The sequence below is a fragment of the Sceloporus undulatus genome, chromosome 5 (assembly GCF_019175285.1).
Source record: "Sceloporus undulatus isolate JIND9_A2432 ecotype Alabama chromosome 5, SceUnd_v1.1, whole genome shotgun sequence".
Classification (NCBI taxonomy): Eukaryota; Metazoa; Chordata; class Lepidosauria; order Squamata; family Phrynosomatidae; genus Sceloporus; species Sceloporus undulatus.
In genome coordinates, this window is record NC_056526.1 from 35,844,715 (window position 1) to 35,871,184 (window position 26,470).

Below are 26,470 nucleotides of genomic sequence, written 5' to 3' on the forward strand. Positions count from 1 at the left end.
TGGGATACTTGGAGGGGAAGCGAAAGCGTCTAGAAAGAGGCGTGGCTTATCTGCATATTAAGCAGCTCTCGCCTCCGGTTGCCGCAGCAACGCCGCGATTATTGGTCAAGGCAGGCGGTAATTTTGCGCGCGGGGGCGGGCCTATGCTAATCAGGCTGTGTAGAAAGAGGAGGCCGGGGCTTGTGTAAGATGGCGTCGGAGCGCAGTCGCTCCCCGATGGGGGGCTCGCCGGTGCCGGCCTCCATGTTCGCCCCGGAGCCGATGAAGGACGGCGGGGAGTCGGCGGAGGCTTCCTCCGGGCCTCACCGCGGAGGCCTTGATGGTGGCGAGGACGGCGAGATGCTGAACGGGGAGCCGGAGCTGGATCTGACCAGCAAGGTAGGCCCTGCTTCAGGCCTAAGCCGAGGCTGAGAGAGTGTGACTCTTCCTCCTCAAGGTCAGCCCCGGTGGATTCGAACCCAGGTCTCTACAGAGTCGCCTCTCCTGGGGACGTGTCTCCAAAGGTTGTGGACGTGGCACACGGAGGCTGCATCCAAATGGAGACATTAACCCGGTTTGGACCCGCTTTAACTCTTTGCCTGGCTCATTGCTATGGAATTCTGGGAGTTTTCTATTTCCGTTGGGACTTTGCTTCCATGTCAGAGTATTTAGGATGGTGGATTGTGGTCTTAGTCTCCCTCTGCTATTCTAGATGGAGTTTAGTGTAAGTTTAGCATTCTTGCTTATTTTTTTATGAGCTATTAAAGTGTTAATACCCAAATATTAGAGGCATGTCATGAAGAAATGTGGGAGGGGGGGGTTGTGTGCCACGTATGGGACGGCCATGGTATCCTATGGCACCTGTTCTGGTCTGGATCAAGAGGCATTGTTCAAAGCAAAGAATGTGCATCCAGCCCTGAATGCCTGGCTCCCTGCCAGATGAGCATTACTTAAGGAGCTCTGACACGAAACTGGTAGAAGCCCAGAAATGTCTATTTGTCAAAATTGGCCATTTTAACAGGTTGGGCATAGGACCTCTTTCTGGGAGTAAATAGAAGCCACTATAAAAACACCAGAAGAGCTTTATATAAAACATTAGCCTCTTGAGCTTATTTGCGTCTATTGAACTATGGCAAAGTGACACTGCTCTCTTATGAGACCCTCTTTCTGAAGTTGCTCTTGGCAGCAGAATCACCAGCTTTTGTTCTAATATTGGAGATCAAAACGAAAACAAACAATAAAATCTAATCCAGAGTGAACTTCATCCATTTAGAGGATAAGTTAAGGGTCTTTTTATGATCCAGTTGAAATGTATATCAGATAAACATTTTTGAGAGAATGTGATCTCTGAGAAATCAGTTGTCTCTCCAGTCATGTAGTTGGCTTTACAAAATCAGAAACAGCAAGAAGGATGTTTTATTTCTGTATTTAGCTAGTAATGGTGAGCCCGACATCGGAACAATACGATAGCTTACTCCGTCAGATGTGGGAGAGGATGGATGAAGGTTGTGGAGAGACCATCTATATCATTGGACAAGGATCAGGTAAGCATGGTTTCCTTCTCCAGTACCACAGATAAAACGTTAATGTGTAACAGTGGCTGAACATAAATGGGTTGAGTTATAGGGTTTGAAAAGGGGTGGTTAAAACTTGAGAGTTAAGAACTTGTATTTCCTCATAGTAACAAATTAATTTCACCTTCCCTGTATGTGACTAATGCTTTGAAGTGTATTGGCCACATATTGCCTCATGCGATAGCAACAGAGAGCACTTTCAATAAACAACACCAACCTATATTGGAATAAGTCAGAGCGTAAGGCAATCCACTGAAGATGGTGCAATGTACTGCAAAGCTTTCACAGTACAGTATTTTTAAAAATATATATCCTTTATTAAATTTATACATGTTCAAACAAGGCATATCATACAAAGAAAATCTAATATATACAATTATCCAGGAAAATAATTAAAAAATTGTTTGACCACATAATTATAGAACATAGAAGCTTTCACAGTATTTTTGTATTTCCATTCTTCATATGTGTGAATGGTTGGATTTTTTCATTTTGTGCATATGTGTTCTCATTTTCAGCAAAGCAAGTTCAAATGTTCACTCTCATTTTTAATTTAATTTAATTCGCTCCCATTTTTTCAAGTGAGATGGGTATTCCCCCCCTTTCTTTCCTTGGAATGTAAAAGATAAAAGGCTCCATGACTCCTTTGAAGTAACCAGAGGTTTTGGCACATACATCAGGAGGGAAGATAGCACCAACTAGCTCAATCTGCAAAGAAAGAGAAACTATCAGTGACCAAATAAAATTTGCTCCAGCTCATGGACATGGGGCATGTATGCATTCCTCTGCACTTGAATATCTGAAGTAGACGTGAGGCCTTTGTAGACCTTCCTTTTTGCACATGTTTAATATTAGGACATTTCTGAAAATCTGAGGTCCTGTCCTTCGTACCAGTATAGCTTTCTGTATTGGAATCATTATTTAGAATGGGTGGGCAGGTCCTGAGGATCCTAGGACCAGGTTTTTTGTTCTTAGAAAGCACCGCAGGCCTCAGTATCCCCCAACAAATGAAAATGAAAGTGGGTGAAAGTCTGCTTCTAGTTTAGTAAGCCTCCTTTGGCAGGGCAAAAGTTAAGGCAAAACAAGAAATGCAGAGTATGTTTTGTTTTGAAGGAACAACAATTCTTATATAGTATAAATAAATAAATAAATCAGCAGTGGGAAGACAACTGAGAGAGGCCCAAGAGCTGTAAAAATGACTCTGAAGGCCTGTGGCCCACATAATTCCCACCTTTGGTTTACATTCAAGGGTATTCTTCTTGCTGTAGCTTCGAGAAGTGGAATAAGGAAATTGATGAGTAGGAGTTTGATGTAGTAAAGCAATGTGTCACCCCTGACACACACTGCTAGATCTTTACTATCCAGCTTGGGCTGAGTGAACAGCTCAAGGTATCACATAAGCATTTGGAATTGTCATTGGTGCTTCCTTGATTTTGTGTGTTTGCTTCTATTGTTGGCGTGGACAGCATTTGGACCACATGTGATCCCGCTGCCCATTTATAGTTCCTGACCCAACACTTGCTGCTGAATTTTGGTAGGACAACAAAAATGGTATTTTTCATTTGCCACATTTTTGACTGAAAACAAGTGGTGTGGAAAGTATGGCCTTGAGTTAAAATAGAATTGTGTTTTACAGAGTGTGATTTCTGCTTCAAAATTAGCTGAGTCGTTTTTGTTTGCCTTGCTGTAAAGAAATGCAGAGCCTTTTCAATGCTGTGCTGCTAGATTTCAGCAGTGCATCAGCAAGTGCAGCCCCTAGTGGGTTGGTTGGCAAGGGGTCTAATGTGTCCCCCTGCTCTTGGGAAGTTGTCCACCCCTGTTCTTCAGATCTGTTGTTATGTGCCTTCAAGTTGACTCTGAATTATGGTGATCCTGTCATAGGGATTTCTGGACAAGATTTATTCAGAGGACATTTGCCATTGTTTCTCTCAAAGACTGAGAGAGGGTGACTTGCCCAGGGTCACCTGCTGGGTCCTGAAATTTTTTTTCCTTTTCATTTTTGAATCTAAAGTTCAAACTTTAGCTTTTGGGATGTACAACCATTTTTTTTTTGGCCTATTCTATATATGGCAGACCTCTTCCAGTAGAAAATGAACTTGTGTTAATGACAACTTACTCTACTTATAGAGCAGAGTAGAAATTCACTACTCTATCAAGTAAAGAAGAAATGGCAAAACAGTACTCTCTGTATCTGTTCCCCTTTTCTTTCTCTCCAATGCTTACCCAGATGGGACTGAGTATGGGCTCAGTGATGCAGACATGGAAGCTTCATATGCAACCGTGAAGAGCATGGCAGAGCAAATTGATGCAGATGTAATCCTCTTGCGGGAACACCAAGAGGCGGGAGGCAAAGTGCGTGATTACTTGGTTCGGAAGCGTGTGGGTGACAACGATTTCTTGGAGGTCAGGTAAGGAAATAAGTGGAGGGAGTGTTAGTCAGCAGGCTTCTCTTGCAGCCTGATAGGAAGCTGGTTACTCTGGTTGGACTGTGGAAGTGACTCAGTTTTTCCTTGCTAATTAAATTTTCTCTTGCTTTTGTATACTTTGTTGTACAAGCTGTTGGTGGGTAGACTCGTGAGCACATGATTGGTTCAGACAATCTTTTTTACTTTCTCTTGGTATATTACTCTTCAAGCCATGCCCTTGTGTTCATCAAACATGAGAAATCTGCTTCTTCTTCTTTTTTCTTTTTTTATTCTGTAGATTTTGAAAGATCTTTTGGAGGGCTGGTGGGGGGATGGCTGGCATAGATTGGATCATGGAAATGGTATTTGACTTCTAGGGCAGTGAATAGGTTGACTTTTATTTTCTCTTTATCCTCAGAAGAATCAAACAAAACAATATATTGTGAATTGACAAATTCCATTTATTCATTCATTCAGTTTTTATACCCTGCTCTTCTGCCAGAATTTTAGGTACCAGGAATTAAAGAAACAGAATAGCTGAGGTTGTTGTCTTAGATTTTCACCTTTTTCTAATCTTTGCTCAGATCTGTCTCAGCCCAGCATGAAAAGCTTTTTCCTGAAATTTCCAAATGTATACTTAAAAATTGGAAATATTCTTCCAGCTTTGTTTTGTAAAATTGGTATCTGACTGAAAAAAAATGCAATTGTTACTAACAGTACAGAAGTATCTCAAGAAATTTTTCTAGTTTAGGACTTATTCACAAACAGCATCCTGTTAGTAACACACGTGCATGTAAGTGAGACTGACATGTGTGTATCTTTATTTTTGAATGGAGTGCAGGAGGCTATATTCTGTAATCTCTTGTGCCCTGTGCAAAACTTCACCCCAGCAGCTATCAAGCCATTGCAGCTATCTGGTGGAGAGATGAAGGAGGGAGGCAATTCAGATGGTGAAGATGCAGCTGGTCTGGACTCTGAGAGGAAGAGAAAAGAATGTGCACTCCTCTGAGCACACCCTTGTTTCTTCCACCTCCAAGCCAAGTCAATTCCTTCTTACTCATCTGAGCGGCCTTCCCCTTTCTCCCCTCTCCCCTGGTAAATAGCAGTAGTCTTTCCCATGACTTGAGAGCTGTTGGGACGAGGCAAGGATATATAGCTATGCAGACTGAGTGTAACGCTTCTTAATACAGAAATACAGCCACAGTCTCATGGCATGTAGACTTAACAGAGGCTTATGCAGCCCATACCCAACTCTTAGAAAATGTTATACATGAAGTTTCTGTGTATTCAAAACTTTGTGTTGTTAAGAAACAAAATAGGTCCATGGACCATGTGGAGTGTGCACATGCACTTTTGAGACAGGGTTATGTGTGACAAGGTAGGTAGGTAGGTGAATACAAGACTGAGATTCTTATATCCCCTTCATGAAATCTCATAAAGTACAATAGACGAAGGAAATTGTCTTGGCTCAATTAAAGATTTGTCCCAGAGTCTCTACTTATCAATATCTGTGGAGCGGGAAGGTTCTACACACATACACACCTTATAGCATCCTCCATTGTTAAACCTGCCTTCCAAAGTTCTCCAGGGTGTGGCTTTCTGTATATCCAGTTCTCTGTTTTGAACTTAGCCTCAGTTCAGGGTGACATTTTTGCTGTGCAAGCTTTATTCTGGTTCCTGAGCTTTCTTTGCTGTCTTTATCATTTTTCTTAAAGATTGTTTGAATTATTGTGGGCAAATCCCTGATAGAGGAACTTTTCTTCATTTTCCCAGACTGAGAAAAAGGTGGGATATAAAAGTTAATACAAATATAATGACAATAACAATAACAATTAGAGCAATATGACATAGCCTTTATTGTGCCATAAATACGTTTCTGTCACACAGTGCATCTACATTATAAGACTTTTTAAAATGCTAGTACTACCACTGAGGGATAACAGGACAGAAATTGTTATCTTAAGGATAGCATTGTCCAGAACTTTGGTTATTGACATTGGTATCAGGGATGCCATTTCAGTATTAATTATACCATCTTACACAATTTGGCTAGATTCTTGTTCGTATCACAGCCAGACTTTAAGCAAAAGGATTGATTTAGTTATCTCTTTCAGAGTTTTAGCAATCCATTACATATTTTCTATGTAATCTATAAGAGAGGGGAGAATTACTCCAACTTAAGAATGGATCCTTAGTGATTGTCTTGTCTCTTAAATATGTTGGAGAACATTCTCTTAGGTAGAACAAGGGAGTTCAGAAACAGCCTAAGACATTTTGCTAAGACATTTGTCCTCCACAACCACTCATATCAAATTGCATAGTAACCAAAGCCAGACAAGTTCTTCTGGAACTTCTCCTCATACCTGGCACTAAAAACACAATAAAAGCAAATAGAATAACTAACAATTTGCTCTCCTTTCATGACAGTGCAACTCTGTTGCTCAAAGCAGCTATCTCATACTACCTAATGATAGGGCTGGCCCTGAGAGAGCTGTTTGAAATGTTTGTGTGTGAAAACAGTTTTGTTCTGCTTTCCTACAGGGTAGCAGTGGTTGGCAATGTGGATGCTGGGAAGAGCACTCTGCTGGGTGTCCTCACCCATGGTGAGCTGGACAATGGACGTGGTTTTGCTCGGCAGAAGCTTTTTCGCCATAAGCATGAGATTGAATCGGGCCGTACCAGCAGTGTGGGCAATGACATCTTGGGCTTTGACAGTGAGGGCAATGTTGTGAACAAGCCCGACAGCCACGGTGGAAGTTTGGAGTGGACTAAGATTTGCGAGAAATCCACAAAGGTCATCACTTTCATTGATCTGGCTGGACATGAGAAGTACCTGAAGACTACTGTCTTTGGCATGACTGGGCATCTACCTGATTTTTGTATGCTGATGGTAAGCCATCTCTGTGTGGTGTGATGCCAAGAGTAGCAATGACTATTTAGCATCAGCATCTGCTGTACTGTACTGTTACGGTGCTACTGAACATAGTAGATGTTAAAATTTCCACTGTCGGGCAGTGTTCAGAAATCCCAAAGTTAATATGTGATTTGGCTCATGTAGTCTCCACAAAAGGATAATCTCACAGTACAAAATGATGAGTAGCTTTAGGGATGGCAACATATTACTTTGCACCGGAAAAAGGGCACCTGCTCTGCTGCCACAGTGGCTGTTCAGTGCTCATGCGATGTGTGGAATCTAAACTCTACGCTACTGGAGCACCGAAAAGCTGCTGCCGTGTAAATGGCCAGATAGTTTCATGGCGGCTTCCTGCCAGCTTGGGGGTGTGTGTCATGTGTACGGCATGTTCCCAAGCTGCCAGGAAGCCAACGTATTTTGCTTGTTTGTTCTAGCCCCTAGTCAAGCATTGGCTGTCTTCCAGACTTCACTACAGATGGAACTAAGTTCTCCATTCATGCTTCTGGTTCAGATATGGGGCTAGTGGCTATATAAACAATGAGTGTAATCACATGCTCCATGACATTAGCAGACGTTCATTGTTATGTGTCCCCTGCTGTATGTCAGTGTCAGATATACCACATATAACATGTGTGAAGCCATAAAAGTGTGGCCCCTCTTTTCAAGTTTTTGATTTGATAGTTATTTGGGAATCATGTAAGATGATACCCACTGCTGCCACAATTACATAATGTGAACTGACTTAGGTTATGTCTACATTCGTGGATCTATTTCTATGATAACAAGCAAACTATTATGTGGTATAGTCCTGCACTGGTTTTGAATTGTATATGTTCCGTTCACATGAAAAGCCTAGGAATTATTTGTGGACAAGTAGATATTTGAGAAGATACAATGATGGAGAGATGCTTTAGTTTAGATTTTGCTTCAACAGGCAGGGGTGCTGACCCATCAACAATTCATCTCACTACTAGGTGCTCACGCTTGCTGTTTGAAGACATGTTTGCAGATGTTTGTGTTCTTATGATGCAAGTCCATACATTCTTGGGTTCGGCAGTTGTGCAGGAATCGGGGGACATTTCCTGCCTGACTTTCACCCCCATAGCAGGCTGTACTCACCCAGCACATACCAAAATACCTCCTCTCTCATCTATATCCTGTAAAAAATGTAACTGGAAGTGCTTTCATATCACTTGTTTCACCCAAAAATCATGCCAAATTTTTAAAAAGAGGATGCTCAGAGGAGCTTTAAAGGTCACAGAAGTGAGGTCCAGGGCTGCCCTTTCCCCATTGCTGCCATACATTGTGAGGAACACTGTTGATAGTTCAGGTGATATCTCTTTGAAATAGTAGTGTAGTTTGGATGCTAATTCCCAGCTTCATAAACCATCACTAATGACATCTTGGCTTATTCTTCTGGTTGGTTAACAGACATTAGGTTCTGAGCACTATTTCTCAATTCATGAAATATGAGAATAGTTGTCCAAGTTGAGCCAGTGACTCCTACAATAAAGGTAGTACAGAGTCATAGTTTTGCCTAATCCAAATGCAAGGAAAGACTCTACTGGCCATTGTTGGACATGTTGGTAATACAGTCGGCCCTTCTTATACATGGATTTTTTATACACGGATTCAAGCATACACGGTTTGAAAATGTTCCAAAAAAGTATAAATTTACCTTGATGTTCCATTTTTTTATTAGGAACACCATTTTGCTTTGTCATTATATTTAATGGGACTTGAGTATACACGGATTTTGTTATACACGGGGGATCTTGGAACCAAACCCCAGCGTATAACAAGGATCCACTGTAAAGACAGTAAAAATGTTCCCTCCAAAAGGCTAATTGTCTCCAGGCCTTGGTTCTGAGCTAGAATTTTAGAAGTGGTTGTCTACCCACACCTGTTTTTCCCATCTTTTTCCTCATGCTTTGTTTGTTGCAGGTGGGTAGCAATGCTGGGATTGTTGGGATGACCAAGGAGCACCTGGGCCTGGCATTGGCACTCAATGTCCCAGTCTTTGTGGTGGTGACCAAGATTGACATGTGTCCTGCCAATATTCTCCAAGGTAAGTGAATGTTGACACAATCATCTTCTCTTTACTATAAAGTGTATGCTATCTTCTCTCTTGGTAGCTGCATGCAGATAAACTGGAGACTGAGTTTAAAATACAGTTGGCCTGCCCAAACCTTGGGGTTGCCATCCATGGAAGGCCTCGCCTCATTCACCCAAATGATGGTGCATACAGACATGCTGCCATTAAAAGCAATGGGACTGGAGGTTCCACGACTTTCTGCATCCATGAGGGTGGTTCCGGAACAGAACCCCCATGGATACAAAGGGCTGACTGTACTCTTCTTTCCAGTCATTGCCAATTCCTGATTTGTATTTTTTTCATTCTACTTTTAAACAAACCTTGTTCATTCCTTTATTACAAGATTTCCTTCCTTGAACATTTTAAAGTTTGTTCTCTCTAGTCCACTTCTCATAGTTGCAGTTTTCAAAACCATTTCATTTGATATGGTGAAAAGGCTAAGGAAAAACTGTTTGGTTTTTTGTGTTTTTTTCGGGCTATGTGGCCATGTTCTAGAAAATTTTCTTCCTGACGTTTCGCCAGCATCTGTGGCCAGTATCTTCAGAGATGCCAGCCACAGATGCTGGCGAAACGTCTGGAAGAAAATTTTCTAGAACATGGCCACATAGCCTGAAAAAACACAAAAAACCATGGATGCCGGCCATGAAAACCTTCGACTTCACATTGAACAACTGTTTGCTTTTTTTTATCCCCTCTTCTCCATAAGTAGGTTTACAAGAAAATGATGTCTAAAATCTCTTTACTGCCTGAGTATTGTGCCCACAATTGGTTGTTTTCTGTAATGTTTTCCTATTCAGAGTTGAAGCTAAAGGTGGCCTTGACAGAGCATGTATTCTGTACAATTGATGGCTTTATTCTATACGATTAATGCCAGAATCATCTTGGTTTACTATGCCAGCGTAACTAGGTCGACATAGTGAACAGAAGATTCTGGCAATTATCTTCATATGTTTCAGATAATTGGTTAATACTCAGCCATGTTTATTCTTACATTTTAAAGAGTAGTATATGATATATTAGGGATGCGGTGCCTTAGTGGTTAAGATGCCAGTTCTGACGATTGGAAGATCGGAAGGTTGGCAGTTCGAGGCCCAAGTGCCACATCATGGGGTGAGCTCCTATTGCTAGTGCCAGCTTCTGCCAACCTAGCAGTTTAAAAGCATGCAGAGGCAAGTAGATAAATAGATACCACTTTGGTGGGAAGATAACAGCCATCACTAATGACATCTTGGCTTATTCTTCTGGTTTGTTAACAGACATTAGGTTCTGAGCACTATTTCTCTAGGAAATCTGAAAACTATATTAGTATCCATTCTGATTACATGTATGCTACAGTGGAGAAGCTGTAGCCTTACAGAATTATTTGGTCATCAACTTCAAACAGAGCCAACTAGTATAGTGGGTGGTCAGGAATGCTGGGATATTTAATACCACATCTGGGAGATCACAGGTCTTTTCAGTGGCATTGAGAACACAAGAGTTCTGCCATTTATTTCTAGCCCTTGAGTTGTTTCTTGAACAGTAGCTGATACCATTTTGAAGCTTAACCAGTCTCATTCTTAACAAACTGATTGATGTTAAATATAACAAAGATAATATTAGCCTAATTCTCTTCATTTTATTTAAAAAGAAACCCTGAAGCTGTTGCAGCGATTACTGAAGTCTCCAGGATGCCGGAAGATCCCTGTGCTGGTCCAGAGCAAGGATGATGTTATTGTGACTGCCTCCAACTTCAGCTCAGAAAGGTGACAGAGGAGAAGCAAATAAAGAAGCCACAGTAGCAAGATGAGCTACATATACATCAGGGGTGGGCAAAGTGAGGCTTTTGAAATGTTGGATTGGAGCTCCCAGTGTTCTTCAGCATAATCTTGGGCTGATGGGAGTTGTAGTCCACCCCAATCTGGAGTGCCGCAGTTTGCTATCTTTGACAGGTTAAATAGCAGAGATCCTCAATGTCATCTATGGACCTGTGCCTTTAGTCCTGTTAGCCAGGTGCACAACATTAGTGAAAGATCATCCAGGTTGGCGCAATGTATGGCTTTTTGGATACTGTTGGATTGCAGCTCCTATCAGCCCTCACCATTAGCCAAGCTGGTTAGAGCAAATGGGGATTTCAGTTTAACAGTATCTGGAGGCTCAGATATTCCCTTGCTTTGGAGTAAAGAATGCATATACAGTTCCCCAGAATGGAGTGATCAGGAGAGTGTTGAGAGAAATGTCCAGGACTGAAGCTTTTTGTGTTTCTCAGGAACATTTTTTAAACACGTGCTGCAACTGGGAAATGAGATACTGGGAAGGCCATGTGAAGTTGTCTCTTGCTTTCAGTCCATGTCTGGCATCCAGAAAGGTTGTAAGGAATGGGAGCAAGCAGCAGATGGGAGAAAATGGGAAGGATGGCAAAAAGCGGGGGGGGGGGGGGGGGGATAGCTGAGGAGAGTGGCTTGGCAAAAGGTCTGGCTCAGTCTCAGTTATCTGCTCTTCCCTTCTTGCAGTGTTCTCAACCTTTGGTCCTTCAAATGTTTTAGACTTCAGGTCCCAGAATTCCTGACCATGCTGGTTGGAGTTTCTGGAGTCAGAGTCTGAAGCAGCTAGAGGAGCAGAGGTTGAGAATCACTGCTTTATTATAGGGACAAACACTATACTGTACTAGTTCTGTGTATGGATCAGAAGGCAGTTTGTTTTAGGCAGAAGATAATCTGTTTTAGAAAGGGGAAAACCAGAGACATAGACATGGAAGTGGGCAACTGTGGACTGGATGGGGAGCATTTTTCATCCCTGCAAATCTCCTCCCCACGGGTGCCACACTGACACTCTGGACCTAACTGGAAATGACATCGCTTCTGATTTTGTCCTTTGTTGACTTTGAGCTACTTGGGAGGAGTTGGGGAGAGGATTAAACATTGTGGAAGGGTTTGGGAACGGTGGGGCAAAATGCCATGTTTGATAGTGGTTTTGAGCTGGTTTTGATCATTTAAACACACACACACACACACACACACACACAAACATGCATGCGTGCATGCATATATATATATATATATATATATATATATATATATATATAGTGTGTGTGTGTGTGTGTGTGTGTGTGTGAGAACTGGCCACATATATAGCGAGATCTGGAAGCTGTGGAAGGCTTCAGGAGGGCTTCAGGGAGCTGCAAAATGTGTCCCCAAGGGTTGTATGGAGGCCATATTTCCCCACCCTTTGGATTTAAATGCAAATCTTCTCTGATCTTACACGCAAATCTTTTTGGTTGGTCCAAACTGATGTAATCCCATTTAATCAACAGCTGAATGTTAAGTCAACATTTATATAAATCCCACAGATTTAATGTTCTACTCCTACTTTATCAGTAGGATCCAGACCTTAGTGTTTATAGTGGAGGTACAACAATCAGTGTTTTTTGTATGGTATTTGCCTTCCAACATGCCAACCCAAGCCTTTGGGCATATCTCTGAAAATATGAAGATACAGATAGCAAAGACTCATGAATATAACTTATAATTTTTTTCCCTTCTCTCTGTTCTTCCCCATTAGGATGTGCCCAATATTCCAGATTTCTAATGTCACTGGTGAGAACCTGGAATTACTTAAGATGTTTCTGAATCTTCTGTCTCCAAGGACCAGTTACAGGGAAGAGGAGCCTGCAGAATTCCAAATAGATGACACTTACTCTGTTCCAGTAAGAAGAGTGATGCTGGGAAGGTCACTTCAGCCATATTTCCCAGGGTTGAGAAAGGATGGGGAAGATGACTGGATTCTGCTGTTACTCTGTGTCACTAATTCAGTTCTTTTTTCCTCTTCTTCCTGGTCTGTAGGGAGTTGGGACAGTGGTGTCTGGGACAACCCTAAGAGGCCTGATCAAGTTAAATGACACCTTACTTCTTGGCCCAGACCCACTGGGCAACTTTTTACCCATTGCTGTGAAGTCCATCCACCGCAAACGCATGCCAGTCAAAGAGGTGCGGGGAGGCCAGACTGCTTCCTTTGCTCTGAAAAAGGTGAATGTGAATGTCACTGATGTGGATATTCAGAGTGTGGAAAAGTTGCTTTTTTGACTATAACACTCAGAATCCTCCAGACCACGTGCCCATTAACCATGTGAGCTGTGGGACTCTGGGAGCTGTAGACTAGAAAATAACTGAACATTTTATGTATAATTTTGTTTTATGTTTTGTTTAATAGAATATTTTAATTGTCATATGTTTAATTGTGTTTTAAGTGGGGAGGGAAGATTGGGCTATTACATAGTGTATTGTTGGAATTTTAAATTGTAATCCGTTCTGGTTGTTTTTGTAACAGAGAAGCGGGATATAAATAATTATAGCTATTATTATTATTATTATTATTATTATTATTATTGATGCCTCATTTTTTACTTGGAGAATATTAATTCTAAATAACATAATAAGTTTATTTTTATTTTCCTGCTTCTCCCAACTGATTGCAGCAGAATTACAACATGTTGTGCAATACTAAGTGTCTTTACTCAGAAGCAAAGATGGAAAGAATATTTGTAATTCTTCAGTTTAAGATAAAAAAATAGCTTTTCCTCAAACATCTTTGGGAAGAATAGTAGACCGTTGAGGATTTTGTACAGTTTTCTCCAGTATTTAAGTGTTGCATGGCTGTTTAGATGGCGTGGCCTGCAACTCTTAGCATTTCTCACCATTGGAAATGCAAGCTAGCAATGCTGAAAGTTGCATCCAGAGGGCTGCATAATTCTCCCCCTTTGCCTTAGAATGCAATCCTGTGCTCTTTTTCTCAGAAGTAAGTCTATGGAGCTCAATGGGGCTAGGCATGGTAATGTTAGAATTGCAACCTTAGGTACAGGAGTCTTTTGGGTGAGCTTCAGGGCCAGGTTGTCTTTAAAGATAGGAAATTGATGCTGACCAAAACCGTCAGTAGTTACTCTACTTGTATGCTTTTTGCTCTCTTTTTTGAAAAATGCTTGTTGGATTACCCTCATGTTCCATTTCAAGGGTAGCTGTCTTTTAGAGGGCTCACATGACCTTCTTCCTGCAATAAGCTGTGGAAATAATCTGGTTTTTTTGAAGGAGTTTGATTTCCAAATCCTGCTTTAAATTGTTCTGCTCCCAGATAAAGCGCTCCTCTATCCGGAAAGGCATGGTGATGGTTTCCCCTCGGTTGAATCCACAAGCTTCTTGGGAATTTGAAGCAGAGATTCTAGTGCTGCATCACCCAACCACTATCAGTCCTCGTTATCAGGCAATGGGTATGTGTTATGATTCCGGAGTTCCTTACAAGTACCTTCTGCCTTGGTCCTGAGATACTGAACCCATTTGTGGTTGCTCATACTTAAAGAACTCAGAGAAGAAGCAGCCACAAATATGTTGAAGATGACAGAAAGTTCCACTGAACAGAATCATGCCAGGAGGCTGTTTGATCTGTCACCTGGAATACTTGACTTGCATCACTTAAAAGTCATGCTTCAGCTGTAGGTCCAGTTGTTAGCCATAAAGAAAATCAGTTTTGGTCTCTCTAATCTCTCTCATAGAAGTTATGAACGTGGTGTGTGTGTAAGGGAAAGAAAACAGGTCTGTGACAGGTTACACACTGAAACACTATGTTATGTATTATCTTTTGATGTCTCTTTGGCTTTGGGAAATCTTCCAGTCTTTAAAATTGCCATTGTGGTTTAACAGGGTCTTTGATTTAACAGGAAAAATGTAACATAACACACAGTTCAACATACTTTGCTCTAGAGTGGAGTGTACAGCCTCCAGGGAGGGAGAAAATATTGTCTCCCCCAAACCCATCTGAGGCCACACTCTACCCTTGCAGCCAGATACACTGCTGAGTCACCAAAAAAAGCCACATTTTGTCTTCATTACAAGGCAAATGAGACGTATGCACTTGCACTTCGTATTCAACTGACTCTGAGACATCTTTATACCTGATATCCTGTCCTCAAGAGGTACTTAACATTCCCACATGAAGTACAAAGAGTTTGGTTGCTCTCTTGTGGAATTGACAAACAAGAGTACAGTGTGCCCGCATTATACATGGCTTTGAGCGTATGTGTTCAAGCCGCGCAGGGCGCAAGGGGTGGCACATCCCATTCAGATGAGTGGGGTGCACCTGCTGCTGCGCGCACCAGCCCCATTCAAGTGAATGGGGCTCAAGCATAGGCGGAATTTGCCTTACGCGGGGGGGGGGGGTGGAACGGATCCCCCACGTAAGGCAAGGGTCCACTGTACTTTTGGTAGATGGGCTTAATTTAGGGTTAACAAAACAGAGATTGGATAGATAATTCCAAAATAGGTGGACAAGGAAGTTGGTTGGGAACATGGCAGGGAGTAGGTAAGAAAAATTGTCTTACTCGTCTTAGTACAATGGGATCTCTTTTGTCTCCAGTGCAAGAGGATACGAGGAAAGCCTAAGGGGAGGACGGAGCAATCAGCAAACCCATTTAACCTTTATTTCAGTATTACTCAGATCCTTCGCATGTCTTTGGGTCAGCATGCCCTTTCCATGGGAAAACTTCCTGGTGTTCCAAAGGTTATCATGACCCGATAGATAGTGCAGGGGGTGTTGGGTATGCTAACACCTATATGCCTCTTTTAAAATGTGATGGATTTTTTCTTTTACCATAGCCAAAAACTTGGTGACACAAATTCAGCAGGGGGTACAAAAATTGGTAGGCTGGATACATGTAATAATAATAATAATAATAATAATAGTTATTATTATTATTATATTTCTCACCTCTCCCTGCAGATCGAGGCAGGATTACAACTGGATAAAATACACTCAACTATACAATACAGTACAATTACAATCGATAATAATAAATCCAACAAAAATAACGCTTCCCATTATACAATAACAAAGTTAAAAGCTAAAATTCCTTAATAAGTAACAGTCGATGAGATGGAATATTAAGGTGAATGAGGCTATTTACCCCAGGTCAGGTGAGAAGGCCCACTGGAAGAGATCCATCTTGACAGCTTTCTTGAAAGCATCTAAGGTGGTGATAAGACAGATCTCCTCTGGCAAGTCATTCCATAATTTTGGGCAGCAGAAATAAAGGTCGTCTGGGAAGTTGTCACTAATCTGGTCTTATGTGATTGTAACAAGTTCTTCACAGAGGTTCGGAGAGTGCGGGGTGGACTATGTAGGGGGAGGCATTCCCACAAGTATCTTAGACCCAAGCCATGTTGGGCTTTAAAGGTGATAACCAACACCTTGTATTGCGCCCGGAAGCTGATCGGCAGCCAGTGAAGATTTTCTAATACGATGTTATGTGGTCGAACCTAGATGTACCGGTGATCAATCTGGCTGCCATGTTTTGGACCAATTGAAGCTTCCGAACTTGGCACAAGGGTAGCCCCATGTAGAGTGCATTGCAGAAATCAAGACGAGATGTTACCAGCGCATGTACCAATGCTTGAAGGTGCCCCTGGTGCAGGTAGGGAAGCAGCTGTGTATCAACTGAAGTTGATAGAAAGCGCTCCTGGCCGTCACATCAACTTGAGATGACAGCTGAAGGGACGGATCCAGGAGCACTCCCAAGCTGCGAACACAGTCCTTTAGGGGAAGTGTGACCCCATCCAGGACCGGTTGGCAAAACCCCTTCCCTGGCTTGTGGTTCCTATTGCAAGTACCTCTGTTTTCTCAGGATTCAATCTGAGTTTGTTTTCCCTCATCCAGTCCATTACCGACCCAAGACAGTCATTCAGAGAAGAGATGCCACCCTTACTCACTGCAGCAGTTGGAGACATAGAGAAGCATATTTGGGTGTTATCAGTGTATTGATAACACCCCGCCCCATGTCTCCGGATGATCTCACCTAGCAGCTTCATGTAAATGTTGAACAGCATGGGAGACAGAATGGGCCCTGAGGGATGCCAAATTTTAACTCCCTTTTGGAGGAGTAACTGTCCCCCAGCATCACCATCTGGAACCTACCCAAGAGGTAGGAATGGAAACTCTGGAGCGCAGTGCCTCCGATTCCCAACTCCCTTAGGCGTTCTAGAACGATACCATGGTCAATGGTATTGAAGGCTACTGAGACATCCAAGAGCACCAGCAGGGTCACACTTCCCCTGTCATTGCCCAGATGGAGATCATCGACTAAGGCAACCATGGCCATCTCAACTCTGTATCCTGTCCTGAAGCCGGTTTGAAATGGATCTAGATAATCAGCTTCCTCCAAGACTGCTTGGAGCTGGGAAGCAATTGCTTTCTCGATCACTTTGCCTAATAATGGTAAAACGGAGACCAACCTATAATTATTTCCCACCAGGGGGTCAAGGGAGGATTTTTTCAGGAGTGGTTCAACCGCCACGTGTTTTAAAGTGGCTGGAAATATACCCTCCCTAAAGGATGTAGGCTCTTAGTTGCCTTCCCCTGCCCAGGGTGGTAGGGTACAAAATGAAGTCCCATGGTCACAGAAAGAAACTCAAAATTGCTTGTGTTGTGAGTGGAAAAGTCCCCATCTATAGCAGTATGGTGGGAGTGGCTTGGGATAACTTCTGCTGTTAAAATCCATTCTCTCATGCTTTCTGAGTACCAGTGAGAATCTTTCTGTTCACAGTGCATTGTGGCAGCATCCGCCAAACGGCTACTATCCTTAGCATGGATAAAGATTGCCTGCGCACAGGTGACAAGGCAACTGTTCATTTCCGCTTCATCAAGACCCCGGAGTACCTGCACATAGACCAGCGGCTGGTTTTCCGTGAGGGGCGGACCAAAGCTGTGGGTACTATCACCAAGGTAATGAAAGGTTTGTGATAAGATCGTGTGTGGGTTTTCAAAGGGGAGGAGAGCTCTCCAGGGTGATGTAAGCATGTTTCTGCCTCCTCTTCCCCATTTTGTGCATCAAATTTTTTGAAATAGCTTAAATGTGGAGAAGCATGCTTCCTGGAGCACTGTTTTCCTTTGGAGGGGTTGATGGTTTTGTGTAGGAGGTCTGGTGATGGTTACACTGGTGGCTTTGATGGGGCACATGGGGACCATACACTTTCTACCTCTGCTTTACAAGATGTTATATTCCAAAGTGGTTCTTTCTGAGTTCTCTCTATGTTTAGGGCGAGAATGTATCCTGTCATTCATTTAGAACCCTTAAATTCTCCAGCTGTCTTCTCTTTGTCATTTTTTTTCTGGCAAGAACAACTGCCTGCTCTGCACCATCTGCTCTCCTTTATGGATGGAGAGATCTGTTTGGGTTCTTTCTTTAAATCTATAAAGACAGCAGGGCAGTAGTCCTCTATTTAAGGCCATAGGGATTTACTGGTCTTCCACACTGCAGAAATCAAGCATTTTGACTCTACTTTAACTGTCATGACTCCATCCTGTGGAATCCTGGGATTGATAATTTGATGAGGCATTCAGCCTGGTCTGTCAGAGAGCTCTGGTGCCTCACTAAACTACAAATCACAGAATTCCATAGGGTAGAATCATGACACTCAAAGTGGTGTTAAAATGCTTTATATATGTAGCATGGATACGTTCTCAGTGGGACCTGTCTACTAACTGAAGAGGGCTTTTGTGATTGAGTAGAAAAAATTGGAGTGCCTTCTTGAAGCATGACCTAGGTCAGTCTTCTCCATCTCCCCAAAATACCTTGGAATACATCACTCATGCTGGCTGGGGATGATGAACATTGTATTGCAGCATATCTAGTGGGAAAGAAAATGTAAAGTCTGACTGCCTGCTCCCAGTGATATAGACTTCAGCCGATTGACTTGGACTCAAACTGGATTCAAGTCACTTCAGTGATTTGACGTGGAAATAAATGATGCACTGACTTGACTCAACTCCAGACTTCTGTATTTTTAGCAACCAATTTGCTGGTCTAACTCTATTCAGAAACAGCAAATGTGTTAGGCAATGGGTTTGAGATTAAGGTCTGCTCAACAGCCTAACTCCACTGAACATCAGAGGAGCTTTTGAAAACTGAAAACTTTAGAAGGATCCTCCCACTTCAAGCCCATTACCTAATGCATTTGCTGTTCCCTTTGTGAGATTTTTTTTTACCAAACTTTGTGCACCTCTTCTTGATTTTCTAGTTATTAAAGGCCTCCCCCCAAACCTCTTTTTTCTGTTAAAGATGGCTCCCAGACTTGAGACTTGACTTGAAAGTATCTTGCGAGGACTTGAGACTCGATTTGTCTTGGAATAAAAAACCTGAATACATCACTGCTTATTCCAACTACCCATTAGTCAGGGAGAATGAGAACAGTGAAAGGAGAGGTATATAAGCAAAAGAGAGAGAATGAACCTTGTTCATGTCTCTCCCCTTCTTGCTGCAGAAAAGGTGCAAAGGAAGTACTTGTAGATGCCCAAATGAGATTTTCCTAAAGCAGAGGGTATGCTTCCCCCAGTCTTAAATCCCTCAATCACACAGTTAAAGCACTTCAATGCTACTTCAACTCCCATCGCTGCATAGGAATGCTGGGGTTTGTAGTATGGTGAAGCGTTAGAGCTCTGTGTAAGAGAATTCTAAATACATGATGAAATGGGAAATCCCAGGATTCTGTAGGATGGAGCCATGATAGTTAAGCAGTATCAAACATCTGTAACTGAGTGGTTTGAAAGAGATTCTAATCTTTTCTGTGTATCCAAGTCAGGGATGGATTGCCCCTGCCCCATTTCTCACTACACTCTCCATGAGTCTATACTTCAAATTTCCAATAAAGGTGACTGGAAGTTCACTTCTGCATTTGTTTCAAGGGATTTTGGGTGGGGGTGGGCTTTAAACAAGATGGGGGCTTACTCCTTGTTTTACCCCAATAATCGGGCCCTCTGAAGGCTTATAGAGGCACAGTCTTCTGTTTTATCTTTGTGTGTATGTGATTGGGAGGCAGAGGGTTCAAGGGACTACAAAAGAGCCCCCCTCTCCACTGACCATGTATAGTATGCAGAATTCACATCTTTGCTTAAATCCCTTCTTAATGTCCAAAGTGAGCTCTACTTAGTCATTTCTTTGCTTTAGAGCAAATATCACCACACACATGAAACCCCAGTCCATCTCTTTCTCACTGACAGTTACTACAGACCACAAATAACTCTCCAATGAACTCCAAGCCCCAGCAGATCAAGATGCAGTCGACAAAAAAAGGCCCCCTGACCAAGCGAGAGGAAGGGGGAGCCCAAGCTGGCATGGCAGCAATGACTCCCACAGTGGCAGAAGAGGCAATTTCAGTGGCAGCAGTCCCATCAGCCTCATCTAGTGCCCAACAACCCCAGGTATGCAGAATGGCCTGTGCAGTATCTCTTTCCTGTTTCAAAGTATTATCTTTCCTTGCTCTCAAGCTTTCCATAGTAAAATGCCAGTCCTGAAGAGAAGCCAGATTTTTTTCATTTCCGAGACTTGTGCAACAACACTGATGGCTGGCTTTCAGGGGAGAAGCATAAAAATAGGGCATTTGCGGGTCATTCATAGTGTATGTTACATTTTTCCAATCGTAGACTGGTACAAATGCATAGCACATATTTCTTCAAAAATGGAAATACTTAATTGGAGAGTCATGTTGTAGTGTGGGAAAAAGCAATTTCCCTGTTAATGGAAATCTAATAAAATTATTTGATATATTCTCATCAAAATTTGAAAGCCTCTGGATTTACCTTAAGAAGTAATATGATATTTTTTTTGTCTTGATCTAATCTGATAAGGGCTTTTAATACACAGTATTGAGTTTCAAATCTTGAAATGAATTTTGAGATGTCTGTATTTCTTATATGAACCTTTCAGCTTTATTGCAATTTCTGGATTGCAATTTGTGTCCCTTTGCCATGTGAGATAAGGAAATCCTCAGCAAGGAGAAAGAGTTTTTATGTGTTTACCTGAAGGTTGGAGAATGAACTCATTGGTGAATTATGGAGGTGTCTTGCTTTCTGAAAGCAGGTGTAAAATATACTTGTTCCAGAGGCTATCAAGTCTTACTGATCTTTCTAATGGGAGATCTATCTCCTCCTGTTAATCTTCTTGGGTGTTGTTCTCCACTTACCATGTTTTTTTTAAACATTAGAAGTGGTTTTAGATGTAGTGTTAATGTAAGCCATCTTCTAGGTTGGACAGGTGTGATTTAAATTAACTGCAAACTCCTGCTGAAACTGGTAAATGTCTCATTGTGGCAGCAAAGAAACACTCTTGAATGCAAGCACTAGATTGTGCTTTATGGGTGGGATGACAAGATTCTGAATAGATCTCTTACTTTGAGCCTTGGTGTTATAACAATTCCCATGTTGCTTTGCCATCTTCCTCTTCTTGGAGTGGTGCTCAGTCTAAGCCTCTGTATACAGTTACTGGTTTTTGTCTTGCTTTCTTGTTGTGGACTATTTTGGGCTGTGATTCTAATAATCCTCTGGAGTAAGTCACATTGAAATTAGTGGGGTTTGATTCTGAAGTCATGCATAGGAGTGCCCAAACAAGGAACTGCTGTCGCTCTCTGTTGATCTTTGTCCAGTGTCTTGGGTGTTTGTTACCTTCTGTTCACCTCTGCTTCTGTCTTTCTAACACTTTCCTTCAGCCTGCACTGGAGGAGGAGTCCCACAACCGGGAGGGCAATAAGGTATTTCTACATTCTCTTGCTGCTTTGGCTTGTGTGTCTTGGGGAACAAAGGCCACACTGACTGTATCTTTTCCTTTCCTTTCTTTCCCCTTCTCTTCCTTTCAAACTCTTATTTGCTACAGTAGAAGCTTCACTTGCTTCCAGAGCTGCTGATAGACTTGAAAGGATAATGGTCTCTTCCTTTCTTTCTCTTTATGATAAAGTTGTAAGTGGGCCACACCGGGCTGGACAAAGATTTCCTTTCATTCTCCTCTCTTGGAGCCCACACTCTTGAGCACACATGCATGCCCCCTCAGCCTTATGAGTACTTATTGATGAATTTCTATCCCACGAGGGGGAGTCCAGGTGCCTTACAAATAAAATAATACAAGTACAATAAAAACAAAACTAAACTAAAAACCAAAGGAAATTGAAAGCACACCAATCAAAGGGGAGGGGGAGCCCCTTTCCCATCAAACCAAATCAGTTGCTGAAGACCCAGCTGAATGAAAAAGTCTCAACCTGCCAGTTGGTTACGTTTGTGCTTTCCTTAGATTTATACTGTCCGCTCCAATTTTTCTTGTTCAGATTGAAGTGATGGGATCCAGATGGTCTCTTGTCCACTGAACCTTTACCGTGGCTATTTCTTTTTCTTTTCCTCTTTCCCCCTCCCCAACCCCAATAGGCAAAGGCTGGAGGAGGTGGCCGGCGACGTGGGGGCCAGCGCCATAAAGTGAAAGCTCAAGGGGCTATCATGACTCCTGCTGGTGGCTGCTGAACGTCTTTATTTCATCACTGAGGAATTCATCCCCCCTTCTCTCCATTTCATCAATCCAAAAAGCCCAGAGCAGCATAACCAAAATCCCAGCTGATTGGCTGCTTTGGACCTCTCTTCTTCCCTTCCTGGAGAATGACTGAGGAATTGGAAAAGGAGGGGGGTAGGTTGTGACTTAAGCTAGTGAAGGTGACAAAGCACACATGGGACTGACCACCTTCAGAGACCTGCCGCCTTCTCTTCCCTTGATCCCCAAAACATTTTGTACATCGTGAGCTCTTAGTCATGATTTTTATTAGTTTTTATTATGGCGTGTGTGTGTATGTTTGTGGGTGTGTGTTCATATGAAGAATCAGGAGAATCTAGGTATACAAAAAAAGGTACCTACCTCCTTCTCTCTTTTTACCACACCCCATTTTTTAAAAAAAACAAAAAAAAAAACTAAGCCTGTGTCTTGTTCATTAGGGATTCTGCAACTCTCAGCCCTTTAAGAGTATAAGTGTGCCAGTTGTTTGGGATGTGACCATTCCTTCCTTCTGGCACCAGAGTAGTTCTACAGGAGTGCCAGGCCTCCCTTGTTATAATGTAGCAATGGCTGTGATGGGTTAATTGGCATGAAGGATATCCCTCAAAGATGCATCCTCCCCTGGTTTGCATTAAAATGAGATTCTAGATCTTCAAAGTCCATTACAAAGTCGTGACCACAAAAACACTCCTTTCTCTTGTCTTAATGATAAAGCTGGTGGCTTCTAACAGTCCCTGTTAATTTTGCACAGCCCTTTTTCAAACTTGTGTTCAAAATGTTAAAAAAACCCATTTCTTGCAAAGCCAGTTAAGGAATGCTCCATGGAGACTGCATCTGGATTTGAAGTTAGCTAAGGCTGGCATCCTTTTAGTGACATATGTATGCACAAATGTAACATATGTGCATGTAAGGCCCTTTTTGGGTGTGGTTCAGAGGACTATCCACTTGCCTTTGCATTCCATCAAAAAACTTCCCACACTTAAGGCCCCTGACTATTCTGAGCTGGATGAAGGAAAAGGCAGCTGCACTCTGTTTGAGAGCACACCTGCATTTCTTTCTCCTCCCAGCCAAACTAAGAGCAGCTGCTTCTCCATGAACTGCATGTGGAGCTATGTGTAGAGTAGGATCTCAGCTTATGTCTTCATAATAGAGTGGGGTGTAAAGACAGTGCAATTTGGTTTCTGGCTTTGAGAGACTTGCTGATTTCATTTCCATGGCTTCCAAATGCTCAAGGACAGGCACTGTCAGTGATGTCTGCTGTCTGTACAGGGCTTGAAAAAGTTACTTTGGGTTACATCTCCCAGATGCACCCACAGCCAGCATGGATACTGGAGGTAATAGGAATTCTAGTTCAAAAAATTAATGTTTTCTAGCTCTTTCCCTACATACTTTGTAAAAGCAAGAACACACCACTCTCTTCACATTTGGTAAATCACTGAGCACTTACAGTGTTAAAAGGCCAGATTGTCTCCCATCTCCCCCCTCCGCTTGTTTCATTCCCTCCTGAGAATGTTAACTGTGCCATGGCAGTCATAAATGTTTTGCCTTTTACAGAGACAACCTGAGGTTTGCTGAACCTGGTTTTGAGCTTTGCTTTCCGATTTGGATATGTATTTGTGATTTTTATAACTTTGATAGAAGTTGTTTGCTGTGTCTGTTTGAGGCACTCATTCTGACTTGACTTCTTTTAACTGGCATCATGTTGTTGCTTTAAAAGAAGAAGACCAGGCCACAAAATTTGTAATTTAAAAAAAAAATCCCTCCATTGCTCTCTGATTTTCTCTATCCTGACAAACGTTTTTGAATGAGTTCCTTGAAGGTTAAATTGAACGTTAAAAAGGAAATAGTTGTGTTTTATGCCAGAGTACTTCAAGCTGGTGCTCTTGGCTGGGTTGAATGATATCCTCATCACCCAAACTGACATGCTCATTGGAGTGACAGGAGCTGTGGTCCAACCTCATCTGAAAGGCACCATGTTAGGGAAGACAGTTTAACACAGATCTTAGAAACTTACCTTTTTGGACTACAACCTTCAGAATCCCTCAGTCCACACAGCCACTGGCCATGCTGGTTGAGGAATTCAGGAAGCTTCAATCCAAAAAGAAAATGGCTGAGATCCTGCATTGCATTCATAGCCACATAAATGTAGCTACGATTGACCTAATGACTCAATCCCCCAAATAGGGACATAGCCAAAGGGGGGGGTTCTTCCATTAGAAAAATGAATGGTGTGTGCTGCTGCGCCGCCGCACCTAAGCCCCATTATAATGGTGGCACTTAGTCTGGCCCCCCTTCCTAAAATCCTAGCTACGTCCCTGCTCCAAACCCTCCTTCAACTCCAAGAAGATGTGCCAAGTGATAGAAGTCTGTGGTCCAGTCAAGTGGGGTCCTTCATAATGTGGTATGCTTTGAGGTTGAGGGGGCTGGTTGTGTCATCATAAAAAATGTAAGTGGAGAATATGTGACTGGCTACAGACCTCCATCACTCAGAGCAGCTTCCTGGAGTTTAAGGTGGGTTTTGGGGGGCATTCATGATCATATATCATGATTGTGAATATAGAGCAGTTACAGGTCCTTAACTCTAGGTTATGAATTTACAACCGCAATGCAGGATTCCAGCCAGTGTTTCTGAGCCCTAGTTTGAAGTCTGCTGGACATGATCTGTGGCAGCTACAGTATTAATAGCACCTTCAGAGGAGGACAATATAAAGTGGCTAAAGCAAGATGGAAACCTGCTCCATTCGATGCCACTGGTGCTATAGTGACATCAAGAAGTACACGAGTCTCATTGCCTTCACTTTCCCAGGGAATGCAAGACCTGCGTGGTATACTTTCCCCCACTCTTTTTATCCTTTTATTCCTTAGTTCTGAAAGGAATGGGCAGTGCTGAAAAGTTCCTTTTAAAAAACTTTTTTTAAAAATCACACAGTACTGTGTTTTTATTTTGTGACCAGCATTTAAGGACTACTGAGGCTGGCATGGTGTAAAAAAAAAAAAGACAGAAAAATAAAAGAGAGGTTTCTTAAAAATGTCAAAATAAACGCTGTGATGTTTTTATGTTCTCTCCACTGTACAGATGAAGCAGTGGGTGTATTGCCATTTCTGGTCCCTAATCTGTAAGGGAGGTAAGGTCTAACTCTGAAGCATATTATGCATGGGTCCTTTGGTCACCAGTTACACTTGCTCTTTTACACAAGTAAGGGCTGATATTATGTCATGCTGGTCATCTACTTTTTGGAAGATGAGGAATTCTGAACAATGCTCCTGACGAGTTAAATACAGGGGCAAATACTCATAAGGGAAAGGGGTTTTCATGTACTGAGGTTTCAAGCTAAGAGTAGTACCTTAAGTTTTGCTTGAAGATGGGTTATTGATCACTGCAGATGTTTGGAAACTAAATAGAGGTCTTCCTGTTGATGATCTGTTAGTCAGTGTCAGTTTTTGTACCATCTGAAATGTTTAGCAGTAAGTACTTCCTCTTATTGGTGGCAATGTATCAGAGACATTATGTCTCTATGTAGTGGTTGTTAAAGAACACAGGAAAAAATAATGACTCCTATGATTAGAATATAATAATTGAAGGATATAACCTCTTCCAAAAAAATAGTGTAGAAAAGGAGGGGCAGTAGCATTATATGTCCTCGACAAATTCACTTGGACAGAAATAAAAATGATTTGAGTGGACCAGAGTTGGGTAAAAATAGAAAAATAGGTAAATGCAACTTTGTGATGATAAAGTTTACTACAGGCCACCATACCAAGAAGAATTGGTGGGTTATGCTTTTCTGAAATAAATCTCAGAAACCTCCAAGATGCAAGAATTAGTTATAGGGGACTTCATGTATTCTGACATCTGTTGGGAGACTAACTCTGCTAAGCATTGGCTCTCTAACCAATTCCTGATGTGCCCAGCAGAAAATCTGCTTTTCCAAACAATAGAAGAAGAAACAAGGGAATTGTCAGTCCTGCCCTTGATTCTAATTAATAGGGAGTAGCTGATCACTGGAATCGCTCCATGTCTTTACACTTTTTAAAGATTACTCAGATTTAATCCCGGTGGCTTTTGTGTATATTTTCCCCCTTGAATACAAGAATGTGCATGAAGCTTCTTTCCAAAATGAGTTTGTGATCATGGGACCGTAGCTGCCATGGGACACAGATGTCTCTCTAACTGTCCTCCTC

At 42.1% G+C, this 26,470-nt stretch overlaps 2 protein-coding genes across 6 annotated transcripts in view; one reads left to right on the top strand and one right to left on the bottom strand.

Annotated features, from left to right (window-relative positions):
* Window positions 1-25,325, top strand: GTPBP1 (GTP binding protein 1). Of its 3 annotated transcripts, XM_042469239.1 has the most exons (13): window positions 1-378; window positions 1,412-1,523; window positions 3,781-3,961; window positions 6,500-6,848; window positions 8,817-8,940; window positions 10,598-10,712; window positions 12,508-12,652; window positions 12,789-12,971; window positions 14,071-14,206; window positions 17,531-17,709; window positions 19,984-20,184; window positions 21,468-21,509; window positions 22,174-25,325. In XM_042469239.1, the coding sequence occupies exons 1-13, from the start codon at window positions 190-192 to the stop codon at window positions 22,264-22,266; spliced, it is 2,049 nt and encodes a 682-aa protein (XP_042325173.1). In that variant the 5' UTR covers window positions 1-189; the 3' UTR covers window positions 22,267-25,325. The 3 variants fall into 3 exon arrangements, with proteins under 3 accessions (XP_042325173.1, XP_042325174.1, XP_042325175.1); XM_042469240.1 differs by lacking the exon at window positions 21,468-21,509 and having other exon boundaries at window positions 2-378; XM_042469241.1 differs by lacking the exons at window positions 19,984-20,184; window positions 21,468-21,509 and having other exon boundaries at window positions 2-378.
* Window positions 1-26,470, bottom strand: part of FAM227A (family with sequence similarity 227 member A) — a 410,174-nt gene that overhangs the window by 68,179 nt on the left and 315,525 nt on the right. The window lies entirely within an intron of this gene.

Bases quoted from the DNA above. Each gene is read 5' to 3' on its own strand.
- GTPBP1 (XM_042469239.1), top strand. From the start codon at position 190: ATGGCGTCGGAGCGCAGTCGCTCCCCGATGGGGGGCTCGCCGGTGCCG. The intron at 17,710-19,983 runs GTAATGAAAGGT...TCTCACTGACAG, and splicing joins CTGTGGGTACTATCACCAAG to TTACTACAGACCACAAATAA. The intron at 20,185-21,467 runs GTATGCAGAATG...ACTTTCCTTCAG, and splicing joins CTAGTGCCCAACAACCCCAG to CCTGCACTGGAGGAGGAGTC.